A 22871-nucleotide genomic window follows, 5' to 3' on the forward strand; every position below is an offset into this window, starting at 1 on the left:
ACCGCAGTTGGTGGGCACTCTTGCTGCCAGTTGCAAACGTTTTCACAGACTTTACTCTACGGGTCGAGGCAACGTAAAGAGAGTAGAAAAACCTGAGGAATATTTGAGTATTCCGTTAAACTGTTTTTTTACGTGCATCAAATAGCTCAATGCAGCATGCTCTGATTAGTCAATTCACAAAAATCACCATTTGGTGACGTCTTACGATGCTATTTCATGAGCAGTAAGAAACAGCAGTGGCTTAGTAACTTACTAGTGTTCACTAGCATCAATCTGGTAATTTTACGCAGCAGCAGCGCTGCTCATGAAATAGGTCGTTGCTTCTTGTGATCTTGTGGCTTGTCGCTCGCGAAATTGAACTCCGAGCAGCAGAAACGTGCACCGGAAGTGATAGGGGAAAACTGCTGCTACTGCTGCTTCTTACTGCTCATGAAATAGCACCCTTACGCTTGGGGATTCTGATTAATTGACCAATTAGAGCATGCTACATCCAGCTTCTTGCTGCACGTGATAAAAGCAGCTTACGCTCACTCGGACTGCGTTCGGAAATCAGCTCCCAGTGCTGTTGGTAGTTTTTGATCTCTTTTGTCCAGCTGAGTTCGCGACTAACTCTGCTTCTGTCCTAGGGAGTTTTTAGTAGTACTAGCTATTTTTGGAACGCATGCTCGATTTTATAGTGATTTTTAACAGCTGCACATGTCGTCGGACGAGCGCCATCGGATAAAATCAGAAGATCGACACAAAAATCCAGCGCGAGGATGTAGTTAGACGCACAGGCAATAATTTCAGTCGCCAAGTACCAATTAGAATTTACGATATAATGGACGATTTGCATTCAATTGCATGTCTCAGATAATCCGGCAAAAGAGAAATAATTATAGAATTAAATATTCATGTTTTCTTATCTTAAATAGGTAGCTGGAACTCAGATAAAATGTTTCTCTGAAGAATCGTTGTCGAGCGTTTACGTTTTCGAACTTCTAGAATATGAAAAAAAGGTTCTTCGAAGAATTCTGATCTGCATGTCCCTCTGTTGGTCTATCAGACAAACTCTCGCTATGATCTCGAAAACGGCTCAATGAAAAAATTGGAAATTCTCTCACAGGATTTACAATGAAATGTTGGGTATGAAAAATTGGTATGTCCCAGTCACTTGAACTTCCTGTTTTACCGGAAGTAAATCGATTTTCAATCTAACTGACAAACAAAGAGGGTGAAGCATTTAAATTGGCAGATGCAAATAATTTGAAAATAATTGATTTCTGAGAAAAATGTTTCACACAAAAGTTTTATCATCCTGAAGCGGAATCTGGAGGCTATCATTTTTTTCACATTGGTGGAGGAATACCCTTATTCTTTTTACAGATTCGTCTTTAATGTGAAAAAAGTTGTCATTTTTGTTTTTAGCGGTTTTTTGTTCCGTCCAGTTGTTTACGAGTTATTGAACATTCTCAACATTTACGAATATGTCAATCGTCACAAATGAATATCTTTCGCATAAACCACTTGGAAAACGTAATAAATATAATGATTTCACAACACTCTGTTCAAGCAATAATCAGTGTCCCACATGTTCGGAATGATATCCTTCAAGATCGATACACGACTTCGTAGATCAACAATTACCACACTTCTTGAAGATTTACCATCAGAAAAAAAGATAAACATGTTGTTCCAGCATGATGGTTATCCACTGTACACTGGACTAGTACACTGGCCAGCTCCATTATCTTATTTGACCACACCAGAGTTTTTGTTGTGAGGATATCTCGAAAGAAAAGGTTATAAATAACCGTATCGAGAAGTGTACCGAACTCGAAGGACATCATTTCAAACATGTGTACACTAATTATTGCCTGGACAGAGTCGTGTGGAATCATTCTGTTTATCAATTTTTTCAAATAGTTTGTGCAAGATATTTATTTGAGCCATATTGGTAAATTTTGAGAATGCTCAATTACTCACAAACATTCGAGCAAAAAATTAAAATAAAAATGATTCCAACAAAATTGCGTATTTTCTCTAATAAAATACGAATCTGTGAAAAAAATAGAGGTACCTATTTCAAAAAACAAAGTTTACCTTCGTGTGATTATGAAGTCCTCTATTGACTTGGAAAAAATTATAGACATTAGATCCCATATCGAAGATCATCAAACTTTGGTTTGGAACATTTTTCTCGACAATACTTAATTTTCAAGATATTTGCGTTTACCTCCTTAAATGCCTCATCCTTATACATACTATATATTTATATATTAGTATATACGTTTTTCTCAATAAACGATGTTTTTCCTAGTTCACATATTTATTTTGTTACATCCACCAGACCTTAAGTTCTTCCACACTTTTACAGCTACCTTATACTCTGCATCCTCGTCTTGTCATTACCTTGCTGCCTTGGTTACCATTCCATATCAGCAGAATGCTCTCTCTACTCCTACACTGCAACTAGCCAGTTTCTTGCATCCTTCCACCCATACATTCACTCTCAAGTCAACTTCAGCGAGGATCTAAATTCTGCTCTGCTTTTTTCTGCTCCACATCTTTATGCACTCGTAATTTGTAAGTAGAGAAAATACAAATTCTAATTGCACTTGTAATTTGTAATTAAGGCAAAAACCGATAATTACATTTGTAATTTGTAATTAGAAAAAACACCGAGTCTAATGATTACATTTGTAATCAGAAGAAAAACTAATAACATAAAAGATACTAATATGACTCGGAATTTATAATGACAAGTAGTATCAATACTAATTATATTCGTAATTTGTAAGTAAAATGTTTCTTATTAGAAATTACAATTGTAATTAGTATTTTTTATTCTTCTAAATACAAATTGAAATTGTAATTAAGAATATTTTAATTGCAAATTACGAATTACATTTGTAATTTAAAGTACATTAGTAATTTACAATTAGAACGTAATTAATTCAAAAAACTCCCAAGACTGGGACGAAGTTGAAAACTAAGGAAACGTGAAAAATAAAAGGAATACAAATGGAAAACGGGTTGACATATAAAATTTATTTATAAAATATAAATTGATTTCATACAAACTTGTGTAACTCTGTAGGAGAGTCCGTTATTTCTAATGATCGTCAAAAATGGATAAAGTTGAAACAATGTTTTTGAATTATAATTATACAAAGATTTATCACATTAAAACTAAAACAAAATAGTTCGATTCATACGACATAAATAATACGCATCGGCAAACTACTTTTGTTGTAACGAACTAATAGAAGCTGAGTAAACGAATTTCTTTTCTGTTTGAATACGTCAATTGAGTGACAGTAATAAAATGTCAATATGAGTAAGCGTAACTATGAAATCAAAGAAAATGAAGAAGAAAATAATATGCATTTGACTATGAACATATTTAAGAATGAAAAATACCTGCGACAATAAAAATAACTGTCATCGTTTACGTAAAGCACCAAAACTTCGTTTCGTTTGCTCTAATATCAACTTAACTTATATCTATATGCTTAAATATCACGGATGTTTCGTCATTTGGTTAGATTCATTTACAGTGCCTTATAAAATGCTTATACATTGATGTATTTAATATTTAATTGCCGAACGTGCTACCGCGACCTAGATGAAATAATTTTTCTTATATGATTGAATGGTGACAACATAGTTTTAGTACAGCAAATTCAAATGCCAAAGCGTACTCACCACGGCCAATTGGCGGAAACTTTTCGGTAGAAGCCTTCCTCAAATTGATTCCTCTGCCACCTAAACCAAGAATGACAGTAAAATAAGACTACTTTATTAGAACCTCGAGAAATGGGATTTTCCCGAAATGTATTTGAGACAGTTGATGTGCAAAGTCAATAGACATTTACCAATCGCTGGGAAGTTCATTTGATCCATACTCGGTACTTTCTCGGTGTCACTTATGCTCATGGCGAAACCTATTGAGATAGAAAATATTCATGTATGAAATATGTGCAGAATTGATGAAGTGAGGATTTCACGTCAATGACACATCCAATATAAAGGGGGTAAAATACTTGATTTTATCCGTGAGTAAGGGCATGCAGGATCCATTTTTGACTTTCTCACTGGCAGGAAATTTAATTTATATCATTCAAGAGAAAAAAACCTACGAAATGGTTTCTATCCAGTAATAAATTGAACTCAAAAGATTTTCAATTAAAAGTTTCTTACTTGGTCCATATGGTAACCGAAGCGGTCTTTCCACCTTCTTCTGCTGAAAGAAATTACAATTTAACAAATTTAATAATAAAAACAGAAACATTGAAATAAGAATAATTTCGGCATTCATAACTCACCGCTAAAGTAGAAGTAGATTGAATACTAGTGCTTGGTGCATTCGGATCACATTTGTTATCTGGTACATTGGAATTTAGCAATTTGCTATGATCTATAATTTTTAATGGTTGAAAATTTTGTCGCCGTTCTTGGTCTTCCTTGTAAGTACGCGCAGAGGTTTTCACCCTATGTTCTTCAGTCACCTGAAGAAAAAAACACATTAATGTATTATTTACAATAACAAACCAGCAGCAAAAGACATCTGATTTGAAAAGGCTAGTCCTAGAATTTTGCGCTGTTTTCGTTACTCATCCTTTGATCGAGAGTTTCATTTTCGCAAATAACTCAGGGATGGCTTGACGAATTTTGATTGGAATTTAGTTAGCTCTATGTTGAGAAAACTGCATCAAATGAGAGCAAACTCGTTAAAAAACCGTTTATTTATTTTTAAGATATCATCGCATGAAAAATTAACACACCAACACACACACACACCCTGATAGGTCTTGAAAATGACTGGAGGTGATTCTCTAGACCATAGAACGTAACTCTAGTGAAAATTCAAATTTTCCAATTCAAAATGATCAAAATGTCTGCCCTTCTCTGGAGACAGTACTGTTGTGAATGTCTCATGACCTGTACGAAACACTCTAATCACAGAACTCAAATATAATCAATCCGCACATATAATACATGCTTTTTTCCCAACACCGCTGAAAGAAAGTTTGATTTCAGAAGCAACGATGGTGTCACTGACAGCACGTAAAATTAGTGTCAGGTAACTTATGCTCAATGACACGGTGTATAAAATTCAGTAATTCGTAAGTGAACATACCTAAGAAAGCCTTGGTAAATAAAATTTAGCATTTCAATTGTACGCATGCACCAAGGTTGTTTTGGTGCACTATACGTATGCGCCACAGGCTTCGAAAATTAAACTTCCCAAGCAAGTGTCGGAAACCTTAAATTTTGAAACATTTGTAGTATAAAAATAATTCACTGCTTTATTACAAGTAAATTTCCAATTACCCCTGTCATAGATCTGATTCGATTTACACTTTCAGCCATCAAATTATCCATGTCACTTTCCCGCTTTTCCTTCAAATCTCTTATACGATCCATGTCAGTATTCAGTGGACAATGGGCTCCGGGCTTCATTTCAATGCCCACATCCAAGCAACAAAAATCACATATGGTATATGCCCACCGAATCACAATAGATAAGCTACAGTGCATTGTTGCTCCATCTATATTTTGATGATACTGGAAACGAAGCGTTTCGCATTAGTATATAAGTGACCAATCGAGAAATTGAAATATGGTATGCTTTTTGCCCTTTATTGCCTGAATCAAAAGCATTATTAATTCTATCATAACTGTTTCTGGAGATCGTGATATAAGTTACTTTTCTGTAAAGTTAACAATGATGCTGTATTAGGGGAACCTCATACTTTCTAAACTTCAGAAGTATATTTCTTCTTAATAATTATAATAGCTTCAGTTTCGAAAAAGTACCCGCTTCCAACGACGTGAAACTAGTAGGTAGTACTAATCCTTGCTAGATATATGTTGTCACGTTAAGGCAAGGTCTTTAGATCAAGTCAATAACTAGAAGAAATTATTTTCACTTGGATAAAGATCTTCAAGTTATTCAATTTTTGCAAGTTATTTCCTTCAATAAATAAAAAAAAACAAAAAAAAACAATTGCACAGGTTGAAGATTGAAGATGTATGTTAATTGTACACTCATTTGTTTTGGGTATGTTTACTGCATACTGCACTTACATCACATGCGATACCTGACACATAGTCAAAAATATCCCTGTGTATTTGGTCCTCTGCTATTGTAAGCGCTGGAAAACCGACAGTATCAATCTTTGATGCAGCAGTGTTGCGAATGTGATAAAAAAGTGTTTCCAATGAATAAACTCGGAACATGTCGGCTGTTTGGCCTGCAATAAGATATCAATCGATAAAAAATCAAATCAGTACTCAATAAGAATTGTATTTACTGCCACCCCACCAGTAAATTAAATTGTGTACAATGGATTGTGAATAATAACATTTAACAGTCAAGTAATAACATTTCCTGTCAGCTTCATGTCTTGACCTCGGTTGTACTTCGAAATAATGAATGATGAAAAATTGAATACTTTAATATCTTTCAAGTATTACGTCAATGTCAAAGAATGCTGGCAACCATAAAAGTATCAGATCTAGTAATCAAAGAATATATTCACCGACAGTCTTAGCCATTCGGCTCAATAGTCCGGGCACAATTTCCATTACGCCTCTTGTAGTATACAGTGGTGGTAATTCATCACCAACTGTTTCAGGTTTCAGTAAGTTTCTCAATCGCTGATACATGATGCTAAAGTTTTTTTCACCACCAGGCGGGTTGGGACTAATCTTATGAGTAGCCTCTGAGTGTTGTAAGGCATCAGATGCGTATCCCATTGGAACGTCCAAGTCAATGATTTCGTGGTAAGGTTTGGCAACACCATCCTTAAGCGAGAACTCAGCGACAGCGAACTCAATGGGATAAAAATCACCCTCTCCATTTGGAAGGAGCTTTCGACAAAGCCAGTTCACATGAATGAAGTAAAACTTCTTGCTGATCAACTCTATGAAAAAGAAAAATTGGTCTCACTGACAAACTATTGGGAGTTTAAAGTTTTAGTGATTGTTATCCTTGTTAAATAGCAATACCCTATTTTTTTTTCATTTTTCCATATAAGCACGTGTACTCCAAGCGGCCATTTTAACGCCACACAAGTAGCGCCACTCTACCCGCAGTGATAGTTTTCATTGCCAATAATAATAAGATTTAATGAGGTTGAATTTTGTGGCGTTAACCGTTGAGTTCATTGTAATGTAAATTATCAATGTGGTCTGGAAATAGGTGTGCACTTGAGCGATTGATCTAACAAGGCATTTTTGACAAGATTGAAGTTAGTAACGTTATCGTAACGAAACATTGGGGAAAAAATCACTATTCTTTAAATTATACAATTATTTTTAAGGAACTGAGATTTCTAAATATGAGTGTGTCTTTTTTTATTACATTTTACTGAATTTCAGACAATTCCAAAATCGTGAAGTAACGGTTTTTCCTCAGCATGAATATTCCCTCATTATTACACAACTTTACAATTATCTGAAATTTTTTAAACCGCAGTAAGGCAAAACATACTCATATTTGCAAACTCAACTGCATCAAAATCAATCTAAAATTGCACAATTACGGTTTTTCAATTCAATTGAGGGCTAAACCACTGTCAAAATTGTTTACACCACGTCTCCATTTCTTCAGTCTCCATATTTTATCAAAATTTTCATATGTCTGCATTATTTATAAAAATCCCTAGAAATCTTCAAAAATATCTGAGAATCCGTCAAAATGATCTGCAATTTTGTCCCATTATCTCCGAATATCTGCTAATATTAACTGCTCATTGTACATTAAACTTCCATTACGATGCCGCCCTAGAATTCAATGTTTCGATACGTTACCATTCCCAACTTTGATTCCAAGACTATTTATCCTACACAGTGATTCTATATGCATGGTAAATTTTGGAGTTTCATTTTGCTATGGGACAAATTCCTTTTGACAGGAAAATATTGCAATGTCACACAAACATATTAAAATATTACACAATAGCAAACAAGATTTAATGATCTAACATAAAGTGATAATACAGTCCTATTGAATCGGACAGTGTGTAAATATTACATGTTAACAAAGTTCAATACTATATTATAATCCATACAAGGATGATGTGCCAACTTTGCATGGAGTAGCAAACAGCTGACTTATCAAGGCATATGTTCGAGTAGTCAGCCAGCATACCATAAATATGGAAGTACAAAATTCAGAAACTCTTTCAGAATACTAAGCAAGAAACACAGTAAGATAATTATAGATAGGCAGAGTTACGTATCGCAAGAGAAAGTCATAATGCGCATGCTCCAGTCTGATGTGATGGACATATAGACTGAGTCTGAAAGCAACTAGTGTCTTCGATTCCATAATAGACTCGGGAAGATTATTTCAAAATGAGTTTTGATAGGTAGTAATTCAAAAGAAAAGGATTTGCTGCTTTGGTGCGCCAGAAGCCAACCGAGTGATTGGCAATGAATCAGCTATTTTCGACTGAAAAAGTACAGTAACATAGGTATGAGAGTCTGTACATACATAACATGGAATAAAGCAGGAATTATACCGTGAGTTTTTCTAACAGCAAAAAAAGAAGGTCGTCCCAAACGTTATAAAAACAAATAATATTCGACGTCAAAACGAATAATATTTGATGTTTGGGATGACCATGGTAGGATATGATGCTCAACTTGAACATGAGCTGTAAACTCTGATTGCCCGAATCAGACACACGCATAGTTTTGCTGTTAGAAAAACTCATGGTATACAGCTATCTGTTTGACAAAGTGATCCAACTCAATTTGAGTTGATACGGCGCTAATATGTATCTAGCACATGCATTCTGTAGTCGCTGCAGTCACACATTACGAACACTAGGTATGTCATAAACCACAGCTCCATAGAAGTCAATGCTAGGAAGAACGAGTGCAGTGATTAGCCAATTTGGAAGGATAAGAGCAAAGTTTTATGAATTTTTCGACAAGGTGATATAACGTCCTATTAATTTTGTGATAGACGTTGATGATGTAGTTATTCCAAGAGATTAGAGGTCTGTAATAGACCAAAATTACAAGTGCTGTTCGAGTATGGGATGGCATTCCCATACACCGCAGTGTGCGAGTTGCTCATAAGGTTCACATGTAAAGCTACCTAGAGCTATCGGAAAATAGGGTTTCAGTTTTTCAAAAATTTATTTGTAACCAGTCGCTCTTGGCCCATTCACATATGATGTGGATATCCTTGGCAACAGATCTAAGCCCTTCTAGTTTATCATTCGGGGAAGGGGAAGAGGTATTATATCTATAGAATTAGATGGTATGCCTAAAGTAGATGCCTGCATTATTGAATCAAGTTTGGAAACTAGTTAATAAAAATGGAGAACAGCAGAAAACCTAGAACAGAATGCTCTGGAACCCTGGGTTTCACATACTGAGATGACGATAGCAACCCAACACATCCGGTCCCTTAAGTTGTGGAATAATTTAGCATGACAGACTATATCAAACACCTCACTCAAATCAAAAAGCATGACTAAAGAGATCTTATGATCATCCAGAGCATACTTCAGGTCCTCACACAATCTAAGCATGGTCATTTGCATTCTGTGGCTGAGACAAAACTTGGAATGAAAGGAGTCTAGCCAGCCCGAGAATACCATGTAATTAGTGAACTACCGATATGTGATTTACTCAATGTCCTTGGACAGCCTTCAGAGGTTAAAAATAAGTCAGAAAATGCTAAGAACTACAGCATGTAACCAAATAAGTGGTTGAAAACCTCTAGCATCGATACTGACAAAACTGGTATCACAACTTTGATGTAGCTGCTTGGCATCAGCTCTTCTAAGAGTTTTGTTTTATTTTTTTGAAAATTAGTAAATGCTTCTCAAAACTCGAAAATAATACATATAGTTGAAACAAACGTATTTTTTAGTAAAAACAGGATCAAGCGAACTATTCCACAATACAGAGACTGCAGTCCCTAAGTCAGGTGTGATGAAATAGCATGGTTAATTATTCAAACTTACCATCTATGTGACCCGTCATGTTGACTGTCATTTTAATGTAGTCATTCATATTGTCTTCGAACTCCTGTTTCCTTTTGGCTTCCTTTTCTATGAGTGTGATTGGCACCCCCTGCGAAGTGTATTTCATACCACTGATACCGCTTTTTACCTTAGCATTTTTGGCACGAGCCTCATAAGGCCCTTTTTGTTGATCCGTCATTTTCTGCAATACAAGCCACAATTTATTCAACTGTAATCTGTTATATGCTTTTATGATCGAGCATAAAAATTTATGAATTTCAGAAGCCGACATTTAGACGACTATGAAAAAGTTAAAGGTGGAAAATGTGAAAAAGATGTCTGTACCTGCCACTCCGGGCTGCAAACTGTGGCGATTTCTTGGAGGCCACCGGGAAATTTTTTCCCTTGAGCCTCTTGCGTCTTCCTGAAGTCTTGCATGAAGAAGTAAAACGCGTTATGTTGCTGTTTTTTCGGCATGGTTGATCGGGTCACAAGATTTATTATTTCTCTTCTTCTTGCGGAGATAGATTTTCTACTTGTATCAAATACGATACAAACGAAGTTAACTACTGATTTGTGTTGTATAGAGATCAGTGAAGTTAACGCAGAGCTCAAGGATTAACAGCAGTTAAGATTTCTGTCTTCGTATGACAAATTTGAATCTCTGCAAGTCTATGGTCGTTAGGATTTCTGTCTTCGTATCAGGGAGACTAGAGTAAAGGAGTGGACATAGCGTGCTTCAGAAATGTACACGAAATCCCGGCCTAAAACGGCGGCGCTGCGATCAAAAAGATCGTAATCATATATATATATATATTTAGATCAGACACACTGTTACTACTTATTTCCTAACCTCAATGTGGCAAATTCGTGCAGTGTTTATGTTTACATGTGTAAAGCTTTTTGTTATTAATGTGCAGTGTTAATTAATTTAGTATGTTTATTAAAATGGGTGTATCAAATTTCGTTGAATAAAAATAAGCTGAAACATTAGGATAAACATCGATGTAATGCTCCCAGACAAGAAACGAAAAGAACATACGAACACACAAAAATAGTCTCCTTAACCTCCAATATACTATCATTTAGGTATGTCACTTTTCATTCTACCGCGGATCGGTCACTTTCATCGTGTGGACTAATTTTATTACTATATTTACAATCTTTTCGACCCATGCGATGCTAGTGGCAGAGCGGAGAACTAATTAAAGGACGGGTTTTTGAGGACGCCGTTACTACTTATTTTCGTCCACTCCATAGACTTATAAAGATAGACTGAGCGCTCTTATGAGCCGCTTGAAGCAAACATTTAAAGGACAAAAATATGCCGGGAGTACTGCTTTCTCTCTCTGACGATATTTGTGGCGGGGATCGAGGCGGTAGAGGAGAATGAGGCGAAATTATGCGCCTATATCTATGGCTGTTCCACTTCTGCTCCGTTGTCTCCCATGACGCCGATTGAAAAGAGAGAGCAGACTGCCCTTATATCTCTGTCCTTTATATGTAATTGTCAATGCCTCTTATAGGAGCGCTCAGTCTATCTTTATAAGTCTATGGTCCACTTCTGTACTCTAGTCTCCCTGTTTAGTATGACAGATTCGAATCTGCAAGTCTATGGTCGAAGGTCGGCAAGCCTGGCCTGCGAAATATGGTCGCGTTTTGAATCCGTTAATACCGATTCTCTACAGATCCACATACGTTAGCCCCTCGTCACATCTGAATAAGTTGATTTTTGTAAATCGGTTTTTGGTCGTTTGTTGCGTTTGATAGTGAGTTTCCGACGTTTGATAGTTATCAGTAGTCATTATTGATAAAACAAAATCTGCAAAATCAAATGACGTTGAGGTGTGACGTCAGAGCGGCAATTGCCCAAATTTCTAGAAGTTAGTCACCGGAAATCGTTGGTGAAAATATAGTGAGACACACAATCGGTAGTTTCGGGTCGTTAAATACCGATTAAGCATTAAAATCCACTGGACAACTTGTTTCAATCGCCTACTTCAGGTAAACCGGGTTTTATTCCTAATAAGTGATTAATAATGATGTGTACTTACTACTAGAATGTAGAACTCCGTTGAGATATTGCTCTGTTTACTGAAGAGACTAATAAGAAAATGGTAACGGGAAATTTGATTTTAGATTAGGGATTACTTTTTCACGTATTATGAAATTATTACAAAAAGAAGGATAATTAAATAGATGATTCAGTTAGATTAGTATATATTTGATGTCTTATACATTATATGTTCATCGCTAATTTCGCCAAATCTTGGGTGTTGATCTCGATGTTTCTATATAAGAAATACATCTTTTTTCATTATTCGGAATTCTATGCCGCACAGATGTTACGTCGGAACAATTTAAAACACAGCACTTTGCTTCTCTAGGTATATTTGCTTACAAACACTTCAAATCAATTTTTATATCAGAACTATCAGAGCGAACGCCTTCAATCAATAGTGCCTGGTCTACACATACGCTTTAAGTGGGGGTCTTAAAGTGCGCTTCCATTAAAGCTAATGTGTAGCCGAGTTTATATGTGGTTTATATGAACTTTAAGCGCCTCCTACTTGAAGATTTTCTGAATCCCACTTTAAGCTCAATTTCCAGCGAGAAGTAGTGCCAACCGTACCGACATGACAGATATATTGAAATCTCGCGTGGTTTGAACCCGTTCTTTGTTCTTTGTGCTTTGTTCTTTTCTTCGGTCGGCATTTTGCCGTAACCAAGTTTGGTAAATATTTATTACTTGAACAATTATTGATATGAAAATATAATCTATGTTGAAGTATCACCAGGGTGTGTAACAAAAAAATGCTTTTCGAATTACAGATGAGAGATATGTTGATTATAAGCTGTTCGAAAAATGGAAAATAAAAGATAAATAGGTGATTATTAATTAATGAATAAAATTACGGAGAACATTGCATTATATTGTTTCATATATTGTATTACTGAGGTTATAAACACTAACTGACAGTTCTTAAATTCTTCTCGTTACTCCGTTTGATGGGTACAAGGCTTTCTGACCTTCAAGTGCCACACAGTTCTCATTTTAAACCCAACACAGTTGCAGGCTTACCAACTCGAAATAAATTTTTCTCATTAAAGTACTGTGTGCAGAGCTGTGTGTAGCTGAATACAAGGTCCCTGAAGGTCCCTAGATTAGACAGGTCAGGACACGCGTGCACAAAAAAATTAGTCAGAATGCGCCAAAAGTTTCGTATGACAATGGATGCTTTCCATTTAGAGCACAATATAACACGGTGTAAACATTTCTGGTCTATTCCTTTGTCTGGATTGGTCGCTTACAATAGAAATTTACACACTGTGTTACACTGTGCTCTAAATGGAAAGCACCCGGTGTGCTTCTGATTCCTGACCTGTCACAATGATTAACCTCAAAATATATACGTGCTTCTATTTATTTCGTGAACGTCAGGACACTAAGGGCGCAACTCGTTAATGCTTAACCTCAAAAAATTGAGCAAGATTGGTCAAAACTGGTTAATGCGGTAATGTAAGTTTGATATTTTTTGGGCGAACGCGCATAGAACATTTTTGCCCACGTTATAGTGAGAAAAACTGGAACACGCGTGTCTTGACCTGTCTAATCTACGGACCTTGTGTGTGCCAGCATAACTGTATAGTGTAAAAAATTAGCCGTCAATTCATTGTCTCCAAGTGTACATCCACGTGTGAAGTTTCAAGTGCGTTGCGATCACTGGTTGCGATATTCGCTCCGTACACTGAAAACGTTGAATATGCAACGAGAGTGCCTATATTCCAGACGGTGCTCAATACTGCGAATCGGGCCCTGGACTAAATTCTCACATTTTGTAGTGATTTTTAGTATAATAAAGCCAACCTTCTTTTGGATTTCAACTTGATTTACTAACACCCCCCGCACATAGCTTCTTTTCTTCGCCGATGCCGCCACGACTCTTTTTTTCCCCCACGAGCCTGCCGGTTCGGGCCTACCCGTGTATTCCGAAATATAGTTGCAGTACTGCAAGTACTAGCAACCGCGTTCCGAAATCGCGCGAAAGCTTACTGCCGTCGATGCTGCCACCAGTTAGTGACGTCATGAATTTACTGACTTAAGTCGACTCGTGTCGCTCTTTCTGGTGTATTCCCTTGCCCAGATTGGCTGGTTACACCAGAAATAGCGACACTAGTCGATTTGAGTCAGTAAATGGAAAGCACCCACTACGGTCTAGGACGTGAGGCAGTTGCAGTACCTGAGAGATGACCGCGTCCTCGGTGTAGCGTCCCGATTCTACTGCGACTGGCAACTCGTAGTAAAAGCGGAACGCAGTTCGCAGTTGACTGCGTGACGTCACGGTCGGCAGTACTGGAAGTATATTTCGGAATACACCCGAAGGAACTTCGCTGTTGCTATCTCTTTTTAATCAGTTCTTCAACTCGATACATACATCGACTGCGCACTTCATCCCTATGGGCATGATCAGTAATGGGCATACGATACGCCCCACTCACCCCACTCCAACCGTTTTAGGTTTAACTTCTCTCTCATTCTCTCTCGCTCGGCGTGTGTAATGGGAGCTTTCCAGCAAGGAGGTGTGACACTGTGTTACACGGTCGAACACTGTGTTACACGGTCGAACACTGTGCCTTGGTGCTTGTTGGAACGGTTTGAGGTTCTTAATTCAGTCATTAGAGTCCGCTCATGCATTATACGAAAAATCTAGGATCATTGAGCGCTCCAGGAAAAAAAAAACATTTGTGAAACGCGTGTAGATTATCATTACATTTAATAAATAAATATAAACAATACCATGCGTCGAACATAAAATCTCTAACTAAAAAATTGGCAGCAATGAATCCGACACAATGTCCAACCATGCTCCGCAACTGTGTCCGACTGTGGGTATGTTCCGATATACACTGCGAGCACTGTAAGGTGTGTCGTCAATTTAGTATACTGCGAAGCCGTTCCTTTATAGTTAGCTATACTGGTTACTGCTTAAAACGGAACGCAGTACAGTATACTGTGATCGACATTTTTTGGCGTTACTTTCATTTCATACATAATATTTGTTTCACATTGCAATAAACACAATTTATTCAAATTTTCCATTTTTGTTTTTAACGGCCGGTATTTTTAAATGACAATATTCAATAATAATAATTATCAATAGTGGAAGCTGTTAAATTTCTGAACGCTGTTGATCACGTGATCAAAGCACTGAGAGCACCTTACCTCGAAACCTCCAGTGTTCGCAGTAGAAATATGGTGGTTATTCATGACGTCATATATTTCCCTAGGGTACTGCGGCCGTATACTGCAGTCCATATCGGAACGAATTTTTCTACAGTGAGAGCACTGTGCAGTGCTCGCAGTGCATATCGGAACATACCCACAGGGTATGTGTCGTTCTGTGTCGTTGTTCGAAAGCACCATGTTCGACACAGTGCCGCTCTGTGTCGCTCTGTGTCGTTGCTGGAAAGCTCCCATAGTATTGAGCGAATATCTGACCCAGCGGGTTGCCACTTTCTGCCTCCTCCACTTTCTTATTTGAGCATCCGAAAGATAGCAATACCAAAATAATAACGAAAAATTTTTAATTTTAATCGAGTGGTAAGGCTGGTAACACTTCAAATAATAACAATAATAAACCAAAACACTAGTGATTTTTATATAACCTTAAAAAAATCATAACAAAAATCTAGTATAAAATTTAAAGTATCTACAAATACTTGAGGATTTTATTTCTAACGTCATTTGAGTTGGTATTAAAAGTTTTCGGAATGATCAAATAAGGTCCCCATACCCTAGCATTGAGTGGCAACCCGCTGATCTGACCGTTAGTTAACGTAGCTGAAAACGCCTCAGATCACCATCGGAACGTACCCCTATTCAGATTGATTTAATAATATAGATTCACGGGAAAATGGGTAAAAGTGGTCACAAAGGGCATGGTAGATACTGGTTATCCGTGAAACCACCGAGTCGAAAACGCAAATTCCGCGAACGCAGAAATAGATTGAAGGCACATGCAGTAGCACTATCAACGGTATGCCAAGACAATGTGCATCTTGTGAATAAGCAGGTCGCAAATGAGTGTAACATATCAGGTACGGCGCCTCAAAGTTCCGAGTCTGCCGATTTAAAATTTCAATTAGATTTATATGATCAAAATATCATGGATAATCAATTGAAGGATGTTGTCGCTGGAGAAATAGTCGTGAATCGCATAGATGACGCCTACATGGTAGTCATGGAAGAAGAACCTCAGGAACAGGCGACTCATCAACGTGAGAAAACTTCAAGGAAATGTACGCACGGTGCTGAAATGCAACAGGGAACGGATGAAACTGGAGACATTCGATCAAGACTATACGACAATAATATATGGCAGGTAGATAACAGTTGTGATGGGAGTTTCACAGATTTTATAGTTAAACCGGCACATGTAGACGAAGCTGATATCCAAGATCCAGGTACTCGACACACTATTGATTTAAAATACATGCTCTCTGAGTTGCACAGGGAATTTGACTATCATAATTCAATTTACAATTGCAACTTTGATTCTCTACACTATGTATTGACAAAGCATGTAGGTCTGACGACAAAGTTTCTTTTTGAATGTAGAATGTGTTCGACACGAGCATACATTTCAGCGGAGCCCGTCGAAGCAAAAAACCTTTCGATTAGTGAGAGTATAGTAGCTACAACAAATTCTACCGGGATAGAATATTCTCAACTAATAGAGATTCTTAATTCGACAAATGTTCAGTTCATGACCGAATGGCAGACTCAGGATACAGAAGCTTCAAATTTCGAAAAAGCTGCTGAAGCAGAAATGAAAGTAGCTGGCAAGGAAGAAAAAAGGCTCGCAATTCTGCGTGGTGATGTGACAAATGGAGTGCCGTACATCCCAGTTGTAGCAAATGGAACTTGGATAAAAAGGCCACATAGATCTGGAAAACATGATTCGCTGTCTGGTCTTAGTGTTATTGTCGGCTTCCATACTCAAAAAGTTCTATTTGCAGCAGTTCGAAACAAGTACTGCACAGTTTGTAATGTGGCTGAAAGAAAGAATGAGATTCCCAAAGAACACCAATGCTTCAAAAATGAAGAGAGTAATCAGAGCTTTTCCAATATAGAAAGCAGTGCAATCGCTGAAGGATTTATACGAAGTTTGGAAATGCACGGACTAGTATATTCTGCACTGATAGTGGATGACGACAGCAGCGTCTACAAAAAAATTCTGGAGTGCAACCCATATGATGACTATTACGTGAAGAAAATTGAGTGCACGACCCATCTGTTACAAAATCTTACCAACAAGATCAAAGAAATTGCTAAAACTAAATTGAAATCCGATTCAAAAACAAAAATGAAGGAATCGTCAGAAGCTAAGAAAGCTATCGGAGAATGGCGAAAAGTTATCCAAGGTAGTACACTAAGAATTTGCACGGCTGTGGTAAAGGCAAGCCAGTACCATATGACTCATGATATCTCGTTGTCTGACAAAGTAGAACGTCTGAGAAAAGATATGGTCAATATTCCAAATCATGTGTTTGGTGAACACACGCGATGCGCTGGATTAGGATACTTCTGTGATGGTATTCCGAAAGAAGGCGAAAAAAATAATGTGCCAGTTTTGACTGAAATAGGATTGTTCGATAGGATTTTTGAAGCGATTACACACCTGAATTGGCATGCCGAGAGTTTGCTATACAACGTCACCAGAAGCACTATGCAAAGCTAGAATGCTATCGTCAGCTGGTTTATTACAGAAAAGTGTATTAATTTAGGAAGAAGATATTCTCACAATGCTCAATGCACTGTACAATTCAACTCACAGAAATCGTACTAAAATTTGAAAAAACTGAACCATCTTGTTTCATTTACTGCAGCTAAAGCTCAAATGAAAAAATGTAAAACAGCTGGAAGAGAAAGACATGAGAAAAAAAAACCCAAACAGAAGTACATGTCAGCAGAGTCCTTTGGGCTAAAGTTTCGTTCGGGCCAAGACTATGGTCGAAATTCTAAGCCGCCCCTCGTGTTTCTGTTGCAGATTTCAAAGTGCAAATTAGGTTGCATTATAAAAAATTAACAGACCAGCAGGCAGAGCAAGACTTCATCAAAGTTTTGACAAGAGGCTAAATTAACAGTGGCAAATGAAAATCTTTGAGGAGAAAACTACTCATAGCATCGAATTCTGTAAAGGTGTGCTGCATGAAACCGACTACACTTTCCACGAACACAGTGAGTATTGTGTATCTGCAAGAAAGACTTTTTCCTGCTCGGCAGTATGCGAAACAGAGCGAGGTAAAAGTACAACAACAATTTGAAGAAACTCAAGAAGTTGCAGTCATCCCTTGCGTCCTCTTCATTGATTCGGAAAATGCATATTTGGGTGTGTCATCAGATGGCTTGCTGAACGATGATGGCATTGTTGAGATCAAATGCTCCTTCAGTTCCAAAGATGTTACTCCGGACTAGGTCATCGAACAAAAACATGGAACTGGTCACAGAATTTTTGACAAGAAAAATTCTGACAGGATAAATGAGACTCGTTCTTACATTTGCCAGATCCAAGATATAAAGTCAACATTGTGCTGTCCACTTGTCAACTCCGAAAGGTAAGATGGCTGTTAAAGTTCACAGAAACAGCCAATTTTGGCATAGCAAAATGTTACCTGACTAGTAAAATTTTATGAGTCTTGCATGCTCCCAGAATTGATAGATGGTAGATATCTTAAAAATACGGAACTTAGAAAACTTCAGTATATAACACCGGCACACAAAAAACAAAGTGGTCTGTACGTTTGACCAGACCCATCTAGGATTATGTATTTCGATGCGCTGAATAAGTAAGAGATGCTAGCCCCCCTTTTCAAAATTTTGAAATTTCGAGAGTTGCTCTGGTTTGCTCCGATGTTGCTCTACATTGCTCCAGAAATGTATTTCGGCAAACCCAAAATTGAACAAATAAACATAAAAAAACTATTTTTCACACCAGCCCCCCGTTTTTGAAAAAGTGATTTTTTCGCGGTTGCTTTAAGTTGCTCTAGTGGTTCCGAACATTGCTCCAGAACCACAATGCCGTCAAATGAATAGTGCTCAAACGAAAACCAAAAGTCGACGGGGAGCTTAGCCCCCAATTTTTTTACATAAAAATTTCTAAAAATAATTTTGGATAGGTGAAAACTTGCTCTGCATTGCTCCAAAGCCGTAGGATTCTGAATCGAAAATTCGTCCCGGAAATGAGGGAAAAACCTTTTATACTGGAAAATTTGTTTTTGAGAAAAATAATCTTGCGATCCGGGAATCGTTCCCGGGTCCACGGAAGCCTACCCGGGGACCAGAGTTGTGAATTACACATAACACTGCCTGATGTGAAATGGATGAGTGCTACATTACAAATACAAAACGCAATGTGTAATAGATGAATGCTCGATTACAAATAAAAAAGTAATGTTTAATGAATGCGTTATTCATTACAAATAAATAAAGTAATGCATAATGCATAATGGACGTGTGATCCAGTACAAATTTAAAAAAGTAATTTATAATCTATGAGTGATCCATTACAAGTTACAAATGAGAAAAAAGTAATTTGTAATTATGCCTGCCTACAGCAGTTAGGAAATGGATGTAGTAAATTTTTTTAATAAAACACCATTGCAGAAATTGATATCGAAAATATTACAGTATCAGCATTTATAAAAATGCACTAGCACTATAAAAATGTTATGCGCTATGTAACATTATACTATAGCATGTAATAGCCATGTTTTCTCGGACGTCTAATAAAGATTTGTTTTTAATTTTCCAGGTGAGGTACCTTGATTTTCAAAAGACTGCTGTGCTAGGTATAGACAGAACATGATTAAGATCTGCAAAAAGCACAAAATGAATCCAGCAAAATGCATAAAATTGTACGAAGTGAATACGGCAGCAACTTTGAGGCAGTCCAGAATGTGTACAGTGAGTTGAGATTCGTGACCAAGAGGTTTTAACGATAAAGCATTCGTCGGGGAAGGCCAAGAAAGAAAAAAAATGCCTGGTTTGCATTTACCGTGTTGGTCCGAATATAAGTCGACGCCCAATTTTTCACCTCTGATTCCGGATTGTTTTTGGATTCAAATATAAGTCGAACTTCAGAAACAAATTAGGTACATATTATCACAGATGGATATTTATTTATAATATTGCAGTTTTAAAAAAATATATTTCATACATTTAACTTGGAGCAAACAAAGTTGGACAATTAAATAATTCAGGTATATTTTAATCAGCAGAATCTCCATCGGTGCCCTCTCCAGCTATTGACTCTTCGGTAGAGCTCTCCTCAGTTGTTGACTCTTCGTTTTCTAGGATGGGATCATCTTCATTTTCTCATAGCACGTCATCTTCCATTCCATTTATTTCATTGCTTATGCAACATTTTTTGAAGCCTGCGACATTCGTTTGACTTTTAATGGATTGCCAGGTGGTTTTGATCCATTGTAACAAAAGAGAAACGAATGGTTTCTTTATTTTTCCACTCCAGCATCCAATTGGTATAACAACTCCTCAAGTTGTCTTTGAACGACTTGTTCACCACTATGTCCAGGACTTGCAACTGAGAGGTCATGCCTCTTCATCTACTTCGGGAAATATCCCTACTTCTTAGTCCTTTGAAAGCTTTGGCGTGTGGAACAAGCATTCTTTAGCTTCGGTTTCATTTTTCGCCAATTACGTACATTTTTTTCTAAGATCCTGAATTTTTCCGCGGCCATACAATTATTAGTATTTTCCGCTTCCCGGACTACCATCAATTGAAAATTGGCGTCAAAAGACTTTCGAATTCCTTTATTAACTTGATATTTGCGCATCCGTAAATTCCACTGTATCTGCACTTACGATATCCATTTCTAATTATTCAATGATTTTTACGTCTTCTAATTTGCAATAATTGTTTTCACCTAACCGATGCCAAGCCGAAAAAATTGAAGTTCAAATCTTCGATATCTCGCAAATAACACACGCGGCCGCAGCGTAAAATTTTATTGGTCGAATTTTACGATCAAACTGTCGATAAGGTAAGTTAGCCAATCGGTAATATAGATTCCTGTAAAAAAATTTTAAATGCGTATATAGGTCAAGGACGATTATGGCGGGTGATCTCAGCGACATAAAACCTCGGCTTACATTCGAAACAATATGGTAACTATGATAGGACAACGATCGTAAAATTTATTTCTAATCATGTCATGAAAAAGACGGTGATATCTATAAGAAATGTAGTGGAATAAAAAAATTGACAATTACCCTATTTCTGTTCTACTTCCAAATATTAATCGATCTATTAGCTAATCCTATTCTTTTTGCAGACCATCGTAAGACTGCGTTTTTATGTCGAATGGTAACATATCTCTATGTGAGCAAATATTACTATGAATGATCAACAAGTTTGTGTTGACTCATTCTTTTATACTAATCCTGCTGGTAGATATGAAGTAGTTTTCTGTTCCGGAATATACCACAGAAGTAAAAGCACAAAACAAGATCGGTATTTTCTACTAAAGTACTGATGTTCTGCACATGTTCTCGTGAAAACAAAATTTCAGAATTTTGGGACCCCACGGGCACCATAATGATTTGGCAGATGTGTACGCTCCTGGTGGAGGAAGTTTCTATGCTGACCACCAGTCAACTCTGCTGTCGATTAACAAACAATGACGGCCACTGTGATTGACTCCGTAGGTTGATTCTCGTGGAATCAATATTTCATCTAAACAAAACTAATAAAAATGAAATCAGATTTACGCCGGGCTTGGAGCATTCAAACACAACAGTTTTGATCTGATGGCAAATGTTTTTATACTAGATAGTCATCACGTATTATGGTGCTGCCCCATGTAGGGTGGAATCGTTGGAATGTAGAATGACGGAACGGAATGCAGACGAAATCTAGCGAATTTCCGAGTCCGTTCTAAGTCTTGAGAAACCCTGGGGACCTATTCTTGAACTCGTGATAATTCTCACATGCTATAATTATCGCGCAGACCAAATCGCAGACGACTCGAATTAGGTAATCTCCAATACCACGCAGTCGCATACGTCTTGTTACATGCGATAATTTCCGAGTTTTGCAACAGCAAGTAAGACAAGCATTGCTGAGCTTACAAGAGAAATTCAGAAAGAATCATATCGATGAGTGTTCTTCGGTTCTTCCAAACATTGCATCGAGAAGAAACGTGAAGTGTCCCAAGCATCGTAAGCATCATAAGCATCATCCAGAAAGCATTAAAAAAAATTAAGTTTTAATAAATTAATGTTTGGTCCATGATAAATTTTTTCTGGAGAAATACATAATTATTGAATGGTACGTTTTTTGGTCTTCACGAAATAGTAAATACATTGTACAATAGAAGATAATTCAAATTATCGAAATTTATCGTATGCGATTTGCAGTATCGTTCGGTCTGATCGAGTCGTTAGATAGATTCTGACACGTTTGATATCTAGGAATTTTACGGCCCACAATGTTGGATGAGCACTGCATGGAGACTAGAGTCAGGTCCACGAAACTCCGAGATTTAATAGTGCACGGTTTTATCACCAGCGTCGCTCCGGACGTTCTGATCCTAGAAATATAGTGATACAGTGATCAAAATTATAATAATTATAATAAACGTAAATATGTGCGGCATCATCGGTCCAGAGTGACGACAGCGCCGCTGTAGCGGAACCCTCATTTCTCATGATTTCGTGGACGCATCTTCAATACAGAGATTGGACTCCTGTACTCTAGTCTCCATGGAGCACTGTTTGCACCACCGGCCGCGCGCTCAGAGCCCAAGTAGAAAATAAAAAGGAATGCGGCGGGCTGCTGGCAATGCAAATAGTGCTCATCCAACACCGTGGCCGGT

General features: G+C 37.3%; 2 protein-coding genes and 1 long non-coding RNA gene across 9 annotated transcripts; 2 read left to right on the forward strand and 1 right to left on the reverse strand.

The window, feature by feature from the left end:
- Positions 1-1058: 1058 nt before the first annotated feature.
- LOC124305134 (uncharacterized) lies at positions 1059-10480 on the forward strand. The gene is made up of 3 exons (XR_006908329.1): positions 1059-2565; positions 5023-5065; positions 10257-10480. It is a non-coding gene; the product is annotated as an uncharacterized LOC124305134 (long non-coding RNA).
- LOC124305133 (protein maelstrom homolog) lies at positions 3005-10455 on the reverse strand. 2 transcript variants are annotated; one of them, XM_046764211.1, is made up of 10 exons: positions 10320-10455; positions 9975-10176; positions 6528-6911; positions 6073-6239; positions 5317-5550; positions 4308-4490; positions 4183-4222; positions 3858-3926; positions 3688-3747; positions 3005-3603 (listed from the first exon to the last, which is right to left on the reverse strand). In XM_046764211.1, the coding sequence occupies exons 1-10, from the start codon at positions 10449-10451 to the stop codon at positions 3578-3580; spliced, it is 1497 nt and encodes a 498-aa protein (XP_046620167.1). In that variant the 5' UTR covers positions 10452-10455; the 3' UTR covers positions 3005-3577. The 2 variants fall into 2 exon arrangements, with proteins under 2 accessions (XP_046620167.1, XP_046620166.1); XM_046764210.1 differs by having other exon boundaries at positions 4183-4225.
- A 4885-nt stretch (positions 10481-15365) lies between the features above and the next one.
- LOC124306359 (uncharacterized) lies at positions 15366-21266 on the forward strand. Of its 6 annotated transcripts, none has more exons than XM_046766970.1 (4): positions 15366-15475; positions 15807-18593; positions 19790-20129; positions 20253-21266. In XM_046766970.1, the coding sequence occupies exon 2, from the start codon at positions 15890-15892 to the stop codon at positions 17714-17716; it is 1827 nt and encodes a 608-aa protein (XP_046622926.1). In that variant the 5' UTR covers positions 15366-15475; positions 15807-15889; the 3' UTR covers positions 17717-18593; positions 19790-20129; positions 20253-21266. The 6 variants fall into 6 exon arrangements, with proteins under 6 accessions (XP_046622926.1, XP_046622929.1, XP_046622928.1 ...); XM_046766973.1 differs by having other exon boundaries at positions 20256-21266; XM_046766972.1 differs by having other exon boundaries at positions 15807-18216; positions 18380-18593; positions 19790-21266.
- The last annotated feature ends 1605 nt before the right edge of the window (positions 21267-22871 follow it).

The sequence above is a fragment of the Neodiprion virginianus genome, chromosome 5 (genome assembly GCF_021901495.1).
Source record: "Neodiprion virginianus isolate iyNeoVirg1 chromosome 5, iyNeoVirg1.1, whole genome shotgun sequence".
Lineage (NCBI taxonomy): Eukaryota > Metazoa > Arthropoda > Insecta > Hymenoptera > Diprionidae > Neodiprion > Neodiprion virginianus.